The sequence below is a fragment of the Rhipicephalus microplus genome, chromosome 6 (assembly GCF_043290135.1).
Source record: "Rhipicephalus microplus isolate Deutch F79 chromosome 6, USDA_Rmic, whole genome shotgun sequence".
Classification (NCBI taxonomy): Eukaryota; Metazoa; Arthropoda; class Arachnida; order Ixodida; family Ixodidae; genus Rhipicephalus; species Rhipicephalus microplus.
In genome coordinates, this window is record NC_134705.1 from 195,355,370 (window position 1) to 195,369,995 (window position 14,626).

Here is a 14,626-nt window from a genome sequence, read left to right on the forward strand (position 1 = left end):
GACCACGTGACGACGTCATCGTGACGTCACATACGACATTGTGCTCGCAGCCAGGGGGGGGGGGGGGTGATGTCATGCGCTTGTTCTGGCGCTGCACAGGTCTGAGCCGGATCTTTCAGAAGCAGTTCTTCGCATTTTTAAAGACGATAGTCTTTCTTGGGGACCTTCGACGGAAAAAAACCTTGGTCTGTCTATCTGTTTGTCTGTCTGTCTGTCTGTGTACATTTGTCTGTTCGTTCGCCCTAACGATACTTCAAACGGCACTAAACGGCCAACCCCATCCGCAGCGCCCACCAATATTGCTCAAGGTTTAGCGTTTCTTTTGCGTTCTTCTATATCTTGGATCATTTCTGTTGCTGCACTGTGCGCGTATTCTTCCGCTGTCACGTTGTTTCTTGCGCTGTTCCTCGAAGAAATTCCGTGTTGTTGCTTACACTCAGATACGCTCACGTTCTGTCGCTATTGTTTCAAATAGGGAAATAAAAAAAAACATCTCGCCTTTCAAACCACACGCCTGCTGAAATAGGCATAATGCCTCGGTGCCTATAAAAGCATTTTGTAGAAGCGGCACAATTGTTCCCCGTTGAAGTTCGTGATCCGTAACTCGTTCTAGGTACACTTCCTCTCTAGAAAAAGAAAACAAGTAATTGCTGAAGGGAGGCTGCACTCGCACTGAATTCTAACGGAATAATGCAATTTTTTAATAGCTGTTACGAAAAACAGCTATTTTTCCCCCTCTGATGACAGCTGGCTCGAGCGTGCGCTTGCGAATGCCTCGCTCAACAGCGATGCAACGCATATGTTACACACGGAGGCTTTCTGTCAAGGATGCAGTCGAGCAGACAACTTATAGTTAGCGTCGTCAACGTATCGTGCACGACAGTCGCTGTAATTGTTTTGTCGCTGTTTGTTGTGTTCAGAGCCGCAGAGTCACGGTGGTGTTTCCATCTAGGTAAGCGACGACTTTCTATTCCTAGAGCGCGCGCGCGCGCACACACACAAACACACACACACACACACACACACACACACACACACACACACACACACTATATATATATATATATGATGTGAAAAGGTTTATTAGCCGTTAAAGACAGCGACGAGACAGCGTGAACAACCGTCCAGCGATCGGCACAGCAACGGACCGAAGCACGAGCCGAGCGAGCCGGGCGTTGGCGATGCTGCTCGCTGCAGGCACATCTTCTTCTTCACAATATATATATATATATATATATATATATATATATATATATATATATATATATATATATATATATATATATATATATATATATATATATATATATATATATATATATATATATATATATATATATATATATATATATATATATATATATATATATATATATATATATATATATATATATATATATATAATGTAGTGATGAAGAGAAAGTAGATAGGCTCAAGGACACGAACTATATCAGAGGCACGAACTAGTGGACTGGGCTTGGAACTGTGTATACATATAAACACTATGACCTTTGATTCAGTGATTAATAAATAGTAACAGTGCAGGCGCAGGCACGAAAATAAGGTACATTTATTCTAAGTTTCGACCGGGGATCGTCCTTTTTCAAGAATGGAGTCGGCAGCCACAGTCGCTGAACTTATTCACGTTCGCTCAGAGCGAGAGGTGCAGAAAACAAGTCTACTACAATAAAAAAAAGAAACTGCAATCTCCCCCCCCCCCCCCAAAAAAAAGAAAGCATATGTGTTCACCGGCAGCTAAGGGTGGAGCATTGGCAATGGCCGTTGTCTCGCTATTATAATAGAACTCAGCAGGTGTGCAAACAGGTGAGAGTAATAAAAGTGCCCGAGTTAATTCCAACCACCCAAAAAGAAGGGAGAGGGTGGGGCAACTTCAAATTACGTGAAACGCCAGCATAACGAGGAAATAACGTGTATATATGCCGTATCAGCCAGGATGGTGCGACACTCATTTGCGTGCTCGCTACATACCACTTGAACTTCATATCTAATCAGTTAAGCGGCTATGAATCCCTCGACATTTTGCCGCCGCGACAAACCAGTGCTTCTTTTTTTTTCGGGTCAAAAAATCAATACACAATCGCGACGAAAGACACGAAATGAACTTGCTATTGTCTTTTGTTGGTTCTTTGGTAATTAGTGCTTACTGTTTATAACCAGGCGCCAACACTTTTCTTGCGGGACATGCGCAACATTCGATAAGTAAGAAAGACCAGATCAATGCTGGAGGTTTGACCGAACCACCGGTCAACACGAGTTACGCAAGAAATTATCCTCTCGCAATGACGTCACTTCGGCGTCACGTAATGAGACGTCATTACACTACCTCGTCGGTTGGTGAAAGGTGATTGGTATGTGCTGTGTAACGCCTCCAAACTATCATATGAATATTAGAGACGCCGTAGTGGAGGGCTCCGGTGCTTTCAACCACCCCGGTTTCCGTAACGTGCACCCAAATCCGCGCACATGGGTCTACAACATTTCCGCCTCCATCGAAAATGCAGCCGCCGCAGCCGGGATTCAATCCCGCCACCTGCGGGTGAGCAGCTGAGTATACCTTAGCCACTATAGACCACCGCGGCGGGAAAATTGGTGAAAAATGGGCCAATATTGGAGGCATTTCAAAGCGACGTTGTACGCAGACGGTTTTGGGGGATAAATAAAGCCGATGGAGAAGAAAAAAATCGCTTTCGCCTTCCAGCCATCACAGGGAAATGCGGAAGGTGCCACAATGTTACCAACCAAAACGCAGCGCCATCAGGCGGCGCTGTTGTCTGTGTGTTGCAGTGTCGCGCCTGAGAATTCGGGAAATGGGATGCTCAAGGAATATAGACTAGGTTCGTTTTGGACTCTAGTAGCGCCATGTCCGATTTAATTATCGAGCTCTTGATGACCTCTTCCTACGGCTATATTCCGGCCATCTTCACTTGTATCATAAGGGACATGCAAGTTTTACGTAGGTAGTTATGTCAAGACGACTATTAATTCTAAAGACAGCTGATCACTACTCATTTAGTTGTTTTGACTCCTCAATAAAATACCCATCGCCTTTCGCAGACCACGTCAATCGAGAGTGCGTCGACGCCGTAAAAGCCGAGAAAGGACTCAACGGTGGAGCTGAAGGCGTGAGTTTATCCTACCCTCGTGCCGTTTTCGAGGGCTTTTTTGCTTTGTGTGCCTCGTCAAACGCGAGAATGAACCAGCGGACGCGGTGGCGTCAACGCCATGGTGATACTAAAAATCACACCACCGAGACGACGTCACCATATGACGTCATCATGGCGTCACTTACCGCGACGTTACGTGATGACAGTGTCACTTGGTAAAGAGTGAGCCAATCACGGAGACTCGGGTGATGTGCAGGGATTTGGGATGTGCAGGGAACCAAGGCGTCCAAGATGCGCGCAATCTTGGACGCCTTGGTTATACATTGCCTCCAGAGTCCACTTCATTTCGAGCTTTCTGCACATCACCTGAGTCTCCGTGATTAGCTCACTCTTTACCAAGCGACACTGTCGTCACGTCCGGCGCGCTATCTCGGAGGCCTTGGTAAAACCACGCTTGGTGCCGAAAGCACTCCTCAGGGAGTCTCAGGTTAGGATCAGTACATCGACTGAGAACTATAAGATGGCTTCGCCTTCGAGTCGCCACAGAACAATGCATAAGTAACTGCGAGAGTGTTACTCTTCTGTCTTTTTCACGAACCAGTAATTAAGTAATGTTGCAAGGTGTTGCGGTCAGCCATTTGCGCGAACTATACTAATGCGCCCGTTGCGGTTACGGATTGCCTTCACGAAATTCGTATATCTTATATGACCACTCGCGTGCGCAAGGTTCTCCGTGGAGGGTGGAGAGTGGGGAAAAAGTTTTAACCATAGTGTCCCCCCCTCCACCTCATTCACTGGGCGAGACCAGAAAGAGAGAAAAAGAAACACCTTTCAGAGGAATCATATCCTCTTCCCTAGATGGCAGCTAAGAGTCCTTGGACCCTAGTGGCATCTTCGGCTTGCCTGATAACTTGTAGCTGGTCCAGCAAAAAAGAAAGCTTCGCCGTGGATGCAAAGATGCAAGTTAATAAAAGGCCCCTAAACAGCCTCTGAAAATACAAAAAAAAAACGAGAACTTTATTCTGTCCTGGCGTTTTCTATTCTCGCGGCACAATGTGGGACGTCAGCAGTTTGTTCACGTAACGCCAGGATGAAATAAGCTCTCGACTGGTCAATATACGAGATATATGTGTGGTCAAATGTTCTGCACTCTACTATGGCGTGCAGTCGCATGCCGATTCTGCATCGTATTGCACGCCTATTGTTCGCGATAAATTTACTTCACTTCCTTTTCTGCGTTTGCGACTGCGCAAGCAGAGATAGCATGCAGCGTACAGTGGAAAAGCGCGAAATCCCAACTGGCTCAACGCTTAGAGCTGACATGACACGTGCTTTGTGAAGAAGTTAGTGGAGATGAGGTGATGGCACTCGTAGGAAAGGTAGTGAAGGCAAGGAAGAAACTGACTCGCCTTCAAATTAGGGGTGGTTTAGGGGCCCCTTAAAGGCGTAATTCCATGCCTCTCACAACGACCAGCCTATGATTCAGGGGTGAATCGAGCCACTCATTTTAGGGAGGGCGGTCGCTCGAAATAAAACTGGCGAGGAGAAGCGATGCCCTCACTGTCTTGTTTTCAGCGTAGTTACTGCGATCCCAAGAACACAATCGAAGCGTAAATACTGTTAATTTGTGCCCACAGGGGTCTCACTCATTTGTCTTAATTGGTGGTAGGGGGGGAAGAACAGACAGCAGAGGGAGAGGTGGGGCGCTGCCGACACAGACTTTGGGGAGTCTCCCTCGACACCCCTCTGGATCCGCCACTGCTTTGGTTCCCGAATTTCAAGGGACAAATGTGGAAGCAGTTATTGGAATACAACAGGGGTCCTCGGGCAACGCTAGCCGAGGACCCCTGTTGCTGACCACTATTGGTCTCGGCCACCATTGGTTCACAGTAGTGCTGGAGTACTCAGCCACTACTGCGAAAGCCGAGGAACTGCGTAGCACAAGCACCCGGCGATTCCCGTTCGTAGTTTCCACTGCTTCGTTTAACGAAACGTCGATGACGTCAACGTTTGGGGTAAGCACGCAGTTTTTCCCGACCATAGGTAGAATCTCGTTAGGCGAATTCTCACACTCGGCGTACGACATATGCGATACTTTCTTTGCTACTCCTGACAGACTTCCTGCTCGTTACGACATTTGAGATGCGAGGGCATTCGCTCGCTCGGCTCCGGATTCAGCCGCATGTATTCTAGACGGTTTTAAGAATGCTAAGTTCATAATTGCAATTATTTCTCAATTGGTTCTGTTGGATGCATTATTTTAAATCTTTTTCGTTCATCTAAACCCGGTTATGAGCTTTGCTAGTCTTATTGAGCCACCTACAGTAAGCATGATCACGCCCCATCAGATGCATGGACGGACGACAAGCCGGGCCCGTGTAGTGCTCCGCACTTAAAATCTCTAAATCCAGCGCTTAACGTATAGCGGCAATCCTGCTCTAACCCAGCGCTAACTCTGCAGTTAAGGTATTCTGCATGCAGTTGTACTGTTATCAAACCCGCCCTCTCATGCCACGCTAGCGTCGTTCTTGAGTAAATGTCATTGTAGTTCAAAATATGTGCGCTTAATGCAGTTCCAATATCACGACACCTGAGAAAGTGCGTAGCACGGGAAACCCAGCGATTCCCCAGGCAACCACGAACTTTCCGAAGCGGTGGCGCCCCCTCTCGCGCGGCGCGCGTAACAGCCACATGTTTCAGATACATGTTTTACGGTGCTACGCAAATAACTGCAATAATTATTGCTCATTATGTCGTTTATATTACTTTAAACTTTGTTAGTTCATTTTGGTCTTGTTTTGAGCAATTATGGCCTTGTTTTAGGCCCGTATTGACCACTGAGTGACCATGCGACATCCGACATTGGATAGACAAGCCAGCGCGCCCCTAAAGCATTAAGCACTTAAAACCTACATTACCATAAAAAGAACAGGTGCAATAAACTATGAGGGCACAGATACAACTGTGTATATGCGTGAGACAGACTCCGTTCGATTATTCGGGGAGATGGGGGGGGGGGGGGGGGCTTCTCTTGTACTCGCGGAGATTTAACACGGGCGCCGAGTGGAACCCCAAATTTCCATCGATCTCGTTGCGGTTTCTATCACAACCATGAGTGTGCCGTGTTTACGATTCTCTCCTGTGAAATTAAATGGTCATGGGTGTTGTTGTTGTTGTTGTTGTTGTTGTTGTTGTTGTTGTTGTTGTTGTTGCCGCTAGTGTTTGCGAGGCCCCCGAGCGTTCAAAGTTCTTAAAGCAAGCGAAGAAAGAGTCGCATGGTGCCTCATTCATTCGCATAAGATGGCTCGAAGGCGAAAGCCACTTACTATTTTTTTTTCTTTTTTATTCTTAGTCTTGATTCCCTCCACCTCCTCTTCCCGACAGCTCCATACACCTTAAGTAGTTTAGTGCTACCTCTGAGATCGGCGACGCAGCAAGCTTGCTACTGCTGCTGTCGTTTTGCAGTGCATCTGAGATATGCCCACCTTTGGCCAAGCGATGCTATCACGTGATCGCATCATCACGTGACGTTACATGATTCGACGTCACGCGACATCGCGGTGACGTTGTAACGACGTCCGAAATTCTTGGCGAACTGTGACGTCGTCGTGTGACGATGCCAAGTTATGATTTTATTGCACCAATTCACGGTGACGCCGACGGTCCCTTACCGCGTTCGATGAGACATCTAAGGCGTTCATAAGCTCACGTGATCTTCATGTGCACAGCTAATTCTCAATGTTATCTGCATTGTGCAGGGCTTCAGCAGCAACCAGACGCAGCACGACCGCGCAGTCTTGTCCGGCTGCTATCAAACGCTGCTACGAGAATACCACGACGGCTGCATCGACGCAAGTTTCGTAAGTGGGCCAGTCTGTGTGGCTGCTGTATAAAACGTGGGGTAATTAAACAGTCAGGCAGCTAGCCAGTTGTATTCGCAAGACCCCGTTTTGCGCGATTCTCGAGCTTATTCGCGAAGGACGTGTGTACTGCTGCTCTGCATCCGAATTCACGCTGAAAGGGACAGACAGCGGAAGGTGTGGTTATAGAGTATGTACATGTTATTATCTTCCTGGAAATGGAGAGACCCTGAGTTATAGCGACTTATTCAAGCAGACTTTTTGCAATCTGAATGATCATTCGCATTTTCAAATTGCGTATACAACTTAGAAGTGTGGCAGCTTGGGCTAGTTGGTATGGCATGACGATAGTTATAGCGCGAGAACAAAACGACGACACAGAGACAAGAAGCGCAGAGACAAGACAAGCGCTCGTGTCTTTCGTGTCCTTCTTGTCTCTGTGTCGTCGTTTTGTTCTCGCGCTATAACTATCGTCATGCGTATACAAGTCGCACGAACAGGTATTTCGCGCAGCCTATAGCGGACGAGCACTGATGCTGGATGTATTTTGGTAACGACGCAGTTAATACGATTACTTCGTCTCCTCAAATTAGGTAACAGGATTGTGATAAACTAGCCTATTGTAATCTAAGCTCCCAGCTTGACTCACCTGTTCCAATGTTCTCACGGGCGACAGACAACTACCCTATTAACTGCAACTTTTTGTGTTCTTTACTCGTACTGTGGAGGAATATTAATGTATTCATCAAATTGATTTATGCTTTAACACGGTTGTTACGTATACAAGCTTAATAGTTTACTCCAGAAAGTAAAATACGAGCGCTTTTTGATGTTGCTTTTTTTTCAGTTGGGAAATTTCTACAGCTGTGTCTATAACTACACCACCGACATGAAGGAGGTGAGTCGCACACAGATAAATTTCTCCAAGAGTTTCCCCACGAATTTCACCACGAATTTCCTTGGAAATTTCTCCAATGACGTCGCGCGCGAACACAGAAAGCTGAACAAGGTTATGGTACACACAGTGTGCATAACTTACGGCTGCCACACACCACAATTAGTTTAGAGTGAGAGAAAGGGAGAGGTAGATAGATTACCCACACTATACATCCAGTTTGCTACCCAATAGATGGGGAGGGGAACAATGCTGGGGAGTGAGAGAGAAGAAAATAGAGACACATTGCACACACCACACACACTTTCACAGGTTTCAGAGGCGTTCGCTGAATGTCGTTGAATTCAAGTACTACCTGAGAGTTTGTGTGGCTTCCTGGGCTGATGTACTGTCAGATTATGTTCCCAAGATCTTTTTTACTGTGAGAGCAATTATATCGACACCCTCGACTGGTTTCTGCCGTCACTTTCAGGTCCCGTATAGGTATCTATATATTAATATATTTAAAATGCCACAGAGAAAAAAAACTGAATAATGTTTCCGACGCTCGGAATCGAACGAGGGACCTCTCGCTCCACAGCGTGCGACGTTTTCTTGAGTGAAAGGCCGATCATAGAGTCTCCTCGGGTTAAACTGGAGAGTCAGGCGATCTTGTTCTAATTGGGGACACATGCGCGAGAGATTATCAACAGTCGCTACACAGGTGCAGTAATCGCACATGGATGAATTCGCCCCGTGATGCTATAGCTGAATGAGGTCCTAAACGCTGCAACGACACTAAGCCGACGCAACGTTGTAGCGCCCCGTCAAGAGACATTCAATGAATTGCAGTTAGAATAACGATTCAAGGTTCTGCGGGAGACGATTGGAGTTCAGCCGAGAATTTTAGAGCGTGTAAGTGTGGCATCTTGCGCGATGCGACAAAGTTATCTTGCAGCGCCCTCTCTGATGAGCCACACGTGCTCGTCAAGGTGTGGTTTATATTCGTTGACGCGCATATCGAAAACGGGCTACACAAGTTCTTTTTAGGAGCGAAGCTCCTTAAGGCGTGGGCTGTGCGTCCCCTGTATGTAGCCACCTCTCGTTCAGTTCTTGCAGTTTTCACTAGATGGCGGTACTTGTAGCTGACGGCATTAAGTATTACGCTAGCCACCGCCCGATCTAAAGGGTACAGCCATATCCATCCGTCCATCCGTCCGTCCGTCCATCCATCCATTCATCCATCCATCCATCCATCCGTCCGTCCGTCCGTCCATCCATCCATCCATCCATCCATCCATCCATCCATCCATCCATCCATCCATCCATCCATCCATCTGTCCATCCATCCGTCCGTCCGTCCGTCCGTCCATCCAAAAGATGCAAGATGTTATAAACTAGACGGCGGTACGTGTAGTTGATTATGAAAGATGCGAGGTGTTATAAAATAGGAATGATGCCACATATGGCGCGTGTCATCGTTCGATATAGTGTGGCGACGTACGCTAGGGGGAGCGTTGCAATAAAATCGAGTGAGCAAAATGTACGGAGGATTCATGGTTTACCAGGTTTACCTCCGGAGCTTCGCCCACTCATCATCATTCACTTCGTGGATGTGGCGGCATTTTTTTTCGTCCGTTCCTGTATTGTTCCTTCAATTTCGATCCCTGACGAAACAGCCGACGCAACTTATTCCCTTTTTTTTTTATTCCAGGAACTCGAAGCGGTAAACCTGACGAGCCTTGAAAGCGCCAAGGAACTTGGAAAAGCGTTCAAGGTATTACGTACTAAAATTATGACCTAGAGGATTTGAACAAATTAATAAGCTTCATTTAAAGACCGGCAGTTTCCTTCGAGGGAAGGATATTTATAAATAATTTTATAAACCGTATTGGTTACGCATTACGAGCAAGTTTCCTACAGCAAGCTTATTATTTTCTTGGCATAGCAACGTCCTTACTAAATTTATGTGATTCACACTGATTTTATCCTAAACAAGGCTGGCACCAAGTGGAAGCCAAGTGGCGTTTTGTGTGTGTGTGTGTGTGTGTGTGTGTGTGTGTGTGTGTGTGTGTGTGTGTGTGCGTGCGTGCGTGTCTGTCTGTCTGTCTGTCTGTGTGTGCGTGCGTGCGTGTGTGTGCGTGTGTGTGCGTGTGCGTGCGTGCGCGCGCGTGTGTGTGTGTGTGTGTGTTCGCTAAGATGATGCTCGGGTTACTCGTTTGTCTGGCACAACCAAATGGCACCAGTATAGAATTAAGACAAGGAAAACAGTATTTGTCGTTCACAGCTACAGCACTAATTATGGCATCGGGTGAACTGAATTCAAGTGAACGAAATAATAAGTTTTTGGTGACGGTTGGGGCCCAGGAACCCACGATTTTCGAATAACGCTTGTGAAAGCGTACGCTCTCACGAGAATAGAATAGTTTGACCATGGCGGGCGATTAAATTGACTCCCTTATACTGCGTCATAACATGACGTCATCACTTGGTCGCGTGACTTTTGGTGCCATTCATGCTGACGATGCCACCTGACACCGGATGTTGTGACTCGTGATGCATATGGAAGTCTTTCATCTTAAATTGACACTAATGTGGAACAGTGAATCTGTTTAAAGCGACAAATCATACTCTAAAAACTCGAATGTCGTTAATTGACCACCATATGTTTGTTAACAAAAAAGAAAATAAGAGCTTCATTTTTAAACTTCGCGCCAGAATATCCGCGCGTTTCTTCACGGGCTTAAATGCTTTTTTAAGGGCTAAGCTCATTATAGGGTCGAGCCATGTCCCATGCCCGTCGGCGGGGCACGCTATGGATATCTATATTCATACGGATAGCCATATGTATAGTCATATGGACATCCATATCGTCATCCATATCCATATCCATATCATCCATATCCATATCATCCATATCCATATCATCCATATCAATGAGGATATCTATATTCATATGGATATCTATACGGATGTCCATATGAATATCTATATGAACATGTCAACATCATATGCACATTGTGATAATAAACAACTTTGTAACACGTGTTGTCACGTCTTTGCATGCATGATCGAGTGGGAAATCTACGGGGGTAAATGATACTCTGTAGCTTTGCCCACTCGTCAACATTTACTTCGAAGATAAGCTGTGATTTTGCTTCTTCAATTTAGCGACATTGGCTCAACAAAATTTCTTGCAAGTTCGTATGCCAATGGCCCTTTGGAGGCCAATCTACTTTACTTTTACCGGTAGGAACTGCGCAGGACCAAGTAGACGTCGGCAAAACTTTATGACGTCAAGGCGTTTGGTGCGGAGAGTTCACGCAGTGGCGTCTCCACCAGTAATTTATTTCCCGTTTCTTTTAGCTCCCCAAACATCTGATCGCTGCAAGCGTGGTGGTTTTGTAATTGCGAAACAGTAATTTACAAATATGCCAAAAATCCTTGTTCTCTTTAATGACACTGTAATAATTTCAACGCCAGAGTACTAGTAATTGTTGCTCGTACTTTGTTTTGTATTATGGAGACAGTTTGACGTCTTAAGCCTAAACCGCTTCTGTAGCTTGAGTGATGTGCGTATAGAAAGGGGTCTGACGACCTGTCAGATATTCGCGTTTTTTTTTTGTTTTGAAAGCCTCTTATACAGCACAAATATGAACATCCTGTAATTTGCACTTGTCTGAAATAAAGATGATGATGATGATGATTTTGTGGTGTCTGATCGGATCGGTGGTGCCACCTCGTGCCGTATAGCTCAGATAGGTAAACAATACACTTACAGTGAACTCGGGTATATTGTACTTCACTATGGTACGTATAGTGTAACCCAGCCGGCGGCTAAAGATGAATACAGCGCATTTTTAAACTTTTTTTTTCGAAAAGGACACCTGTACAACGCTGTATTATACTACCAGCATTCAGTGCATGCAGATTGTCAATACAGATACGCTAGAAGTATATAGTGTGCTATAGAATGGATTCGTACACTTTCGATACGACTCCCTTATCGCTCTGCACGATACTGTTCTTACGTCTTCGCTGGAAACTTTTCTGCAGGAGTGCCTCAATGCAAAGATGGTACCCTGGACGGAAGAATTCTGGCCCAAGTATGTATGCTATCTATTGTCCCCGATTTATGGCCGTTGCGTCGATCCATGACACTGCGTAGAAAAGACTTGTTTTAGTAATCACCTGGACCTAGCTCACGAAAAATGTGATAAACTTTACAAAAGATTGCACTGAGTGTCAATTCATTGCTTAAGATTGCCGAGCTGGTTCATTTTGATTCCCATTTCTTCTACAAAATATTATAAGCTAATCATAAATTTTCCGTCATTTATAGTCATTATATTATTTTAAACAAATAACACCACTAACTTTGAAGTGTTTCTTAATCTAGGGCCATTTTCTTCACCATGATAGAAAACTACAGAAGTTGCAAAAACAAAAAAGAACCGGACAGCTATGTTAGGCGACTGTACCGCAATTCGCACCTGTCACTTCTGACCACACAAGCAATAACCGCTGCCAGCAGCATTGCCTTAAAAAATATTATGGAAGCAGGACGAGAGGGGGGGGGGGGCTTCAGCAATTTTTTATGAGTGTTTGTGTGCCCGTTCGTGCTTCTGCATGCATATACAAATATAGAAAAGTAATTTTCACGAGGGGGGGGGGGGGGGTAGCCTATGCCAGTGACTGTTTGGTCTGTGAATCGCATAACATCACCAGCCACAAAGAAAGCACATCGCCTTCTTATGTGATTCTTAAAGGAAAAGAAGAGCAAAGTGAGCCCCGTAACTGCCTGCATCAAAGTGCGACACCTCAACAGTAGCTCACAAGGGATGTGGGTAAGGAGGAATTAAAAGGATACGATTAAAAGGTGTATATAGAGAGAGGAAGGAGAGAGCGAGGCCCAGGAACAGCGAGCGACGGAAGTAAAGAGGAGATAGGAAAGATGGACACGCCCGCAGGAGTCCGAGGACAGGGCACCACTCGGCGAGAGCACTTGTCGGCGTCAGGAGATGGCGTAGGGCGAGCCAGTCGGCCAGAGCTGCACCGTCGTCGGATATCGCGGGGGCACAACCAGTCGGCGCTAGCGTGTCTGTCAGCGCATGCATGGCTTTTTGACGCGGCGCCGCACCCTCTCCCAATGGAGAGAAAGGGCGCATAGCTTCGCGTGGCCCCGCGCTTGTCGCGTCATAAAGACAGGCGCTGACGCGCAGCAACGCTTACTTGTGGTCCGGCCTTTGAACCTTAACCATGACGCGCAGGCGGGTATGTCACATGGTATAATTTTGTGTTTCTCGGGAATCTGCATTAAACAGTAAAGCAATAATGCTTAATGATTACAAACTTAGCAATTGGCTTATCGGACGTTCTGCAAGTCCATCTACAGCTTTCTTATTAGGATGTATTGCCCAGCTTCATTGCGGCCATAGATGGTGAAGTAACGTTGTCAAATGAACAGGTTAAATAGAACACAAAAGACAGAGTGACTTACTTTATGTAATAATGAGAAAGAGAGAGAGAGAGAGAAATAAACGTTTATTTAGAAGCAGTGTTCCGAGCGAGGCCCGGTGTCACTCTTCCCTAGTCCAGGAACCCTCAGGCTTCGACTGCCCTCTTGGCCCCGGCAACAAGTTGTCGCTGGTCTTCCAGGTCCTCGAGGACGATTGGCCTCCTACGTTTCCATTGGGTGGTCGTCGTTCATTCTTGGTGCTTGGTCCCGCTCCAGTTGCACGCCATGGTTTGCGTGGCACTGGCATTCCAGGAGCAAGTGTGCCAGGGTGTCTGGTACGCTGCAGAGCGGGCACATGTAGCCATGTGTCGTTGGGTAGAGACGGTGCATTAATATGCCATGTATGTAAGTGTTGCTTCGTAGGCGTCTGAAACACACATTTATTCGCGCCATCGTTGAGCGCGTCAGCATATTTCTAAAATCTGGCCGAAAATTAACGGGGACACCCTGCAATTGACGCCACTAGAAATAAGCAACGTCCTTGTGCCTCGACGCGCACTCAGACGTCTCTGTACAGCCCTGTTCATTTTCTCAACTGACGCCCAATGTCTCTTGCAGTGACGACAAAAACACGGCGATCGTTGGCGGGCCATTTTTCTGAATGGCAGCAGGAAATGGACGGACTTCAGAGGACGACGATACGCGCGCCACGCAGCGGCAACTGCTCGACCACGTTCGGATCTGAAATAAAGCGGTTGTCTGTGTAACGTACATCGCGTCGATTCGTCCATGGACAAGAAGTCAAGACACGACAAACGCCGTTTTTGGTGCATGTCTTGACTTCTATGTATATCAGAAGCGCAACGCGGTCGTGCATCGTGTATACCGAGCGCTTCATGGGGTTCGAACAAAACGGCAGATAACAGTGGCATTTGCAAGGCTTTTCTCATATCTATCTCATACATGCATGGGGCACTTCAAGATTTGTCGTATAAGGTTCCGAGATGGAAGAGAGAAAGAATATAAGAAAGGTAGGAAGGTTAACGTCCAGTTTGCTACCCAACACGTGGGGAGAGGGGAACAAGGTAGGTTCTGAAAACCATTTTACATCGACACTGATCTCCAGAATGACCGCCGCAATCGGTACGCCGATTGTAAAATATAGCTTTGCTTCACGGCAACGTTTCGACATGAGGTGACAGCATGGAGTGCACGCCTCACACACACAAAAAAAAAAATGCATGAGAGCAATCGCAACTCTGAGCAGCTCATGAACCTGCTTATCAAAAATGCAAAAAAATATTCGGCG

General features: G+C 46.3%; 1 protein-coding gene across 1 annotated transcript; it reads left to right on the top strand.

Moving 5' to 3' along the window:
- The first annotated feature begins 782 nt into the window (after window positions 1-782).
- LOC119167876 (uncharacterized) lies at window positions 783-14,088 on the top strand. Its single transcript, XM_037419366.2, has 7 exons — window positions 783-952; window positions 3,076-3,143; window positions 6,884-6,985; window positions 7,833-7,883; window positions 9,574-9,636; window positions 11,916-11,965; window positions 13,936-14,088. The coding sequence occupies exons 1-7, from the start codon at window positions 829-831 to the stop codon at window positions 13,976-13,978; spliced, it is 501 nt and encodes a 166-aa protein (XP_037275263.1). The 5' UTR covers window positions 783-828; the 3' UTR covers window positions 13,979-14,088.
- The last annotated feature ends 538 nt before the right edge of the window (window positions 14,089-14,626 follow it).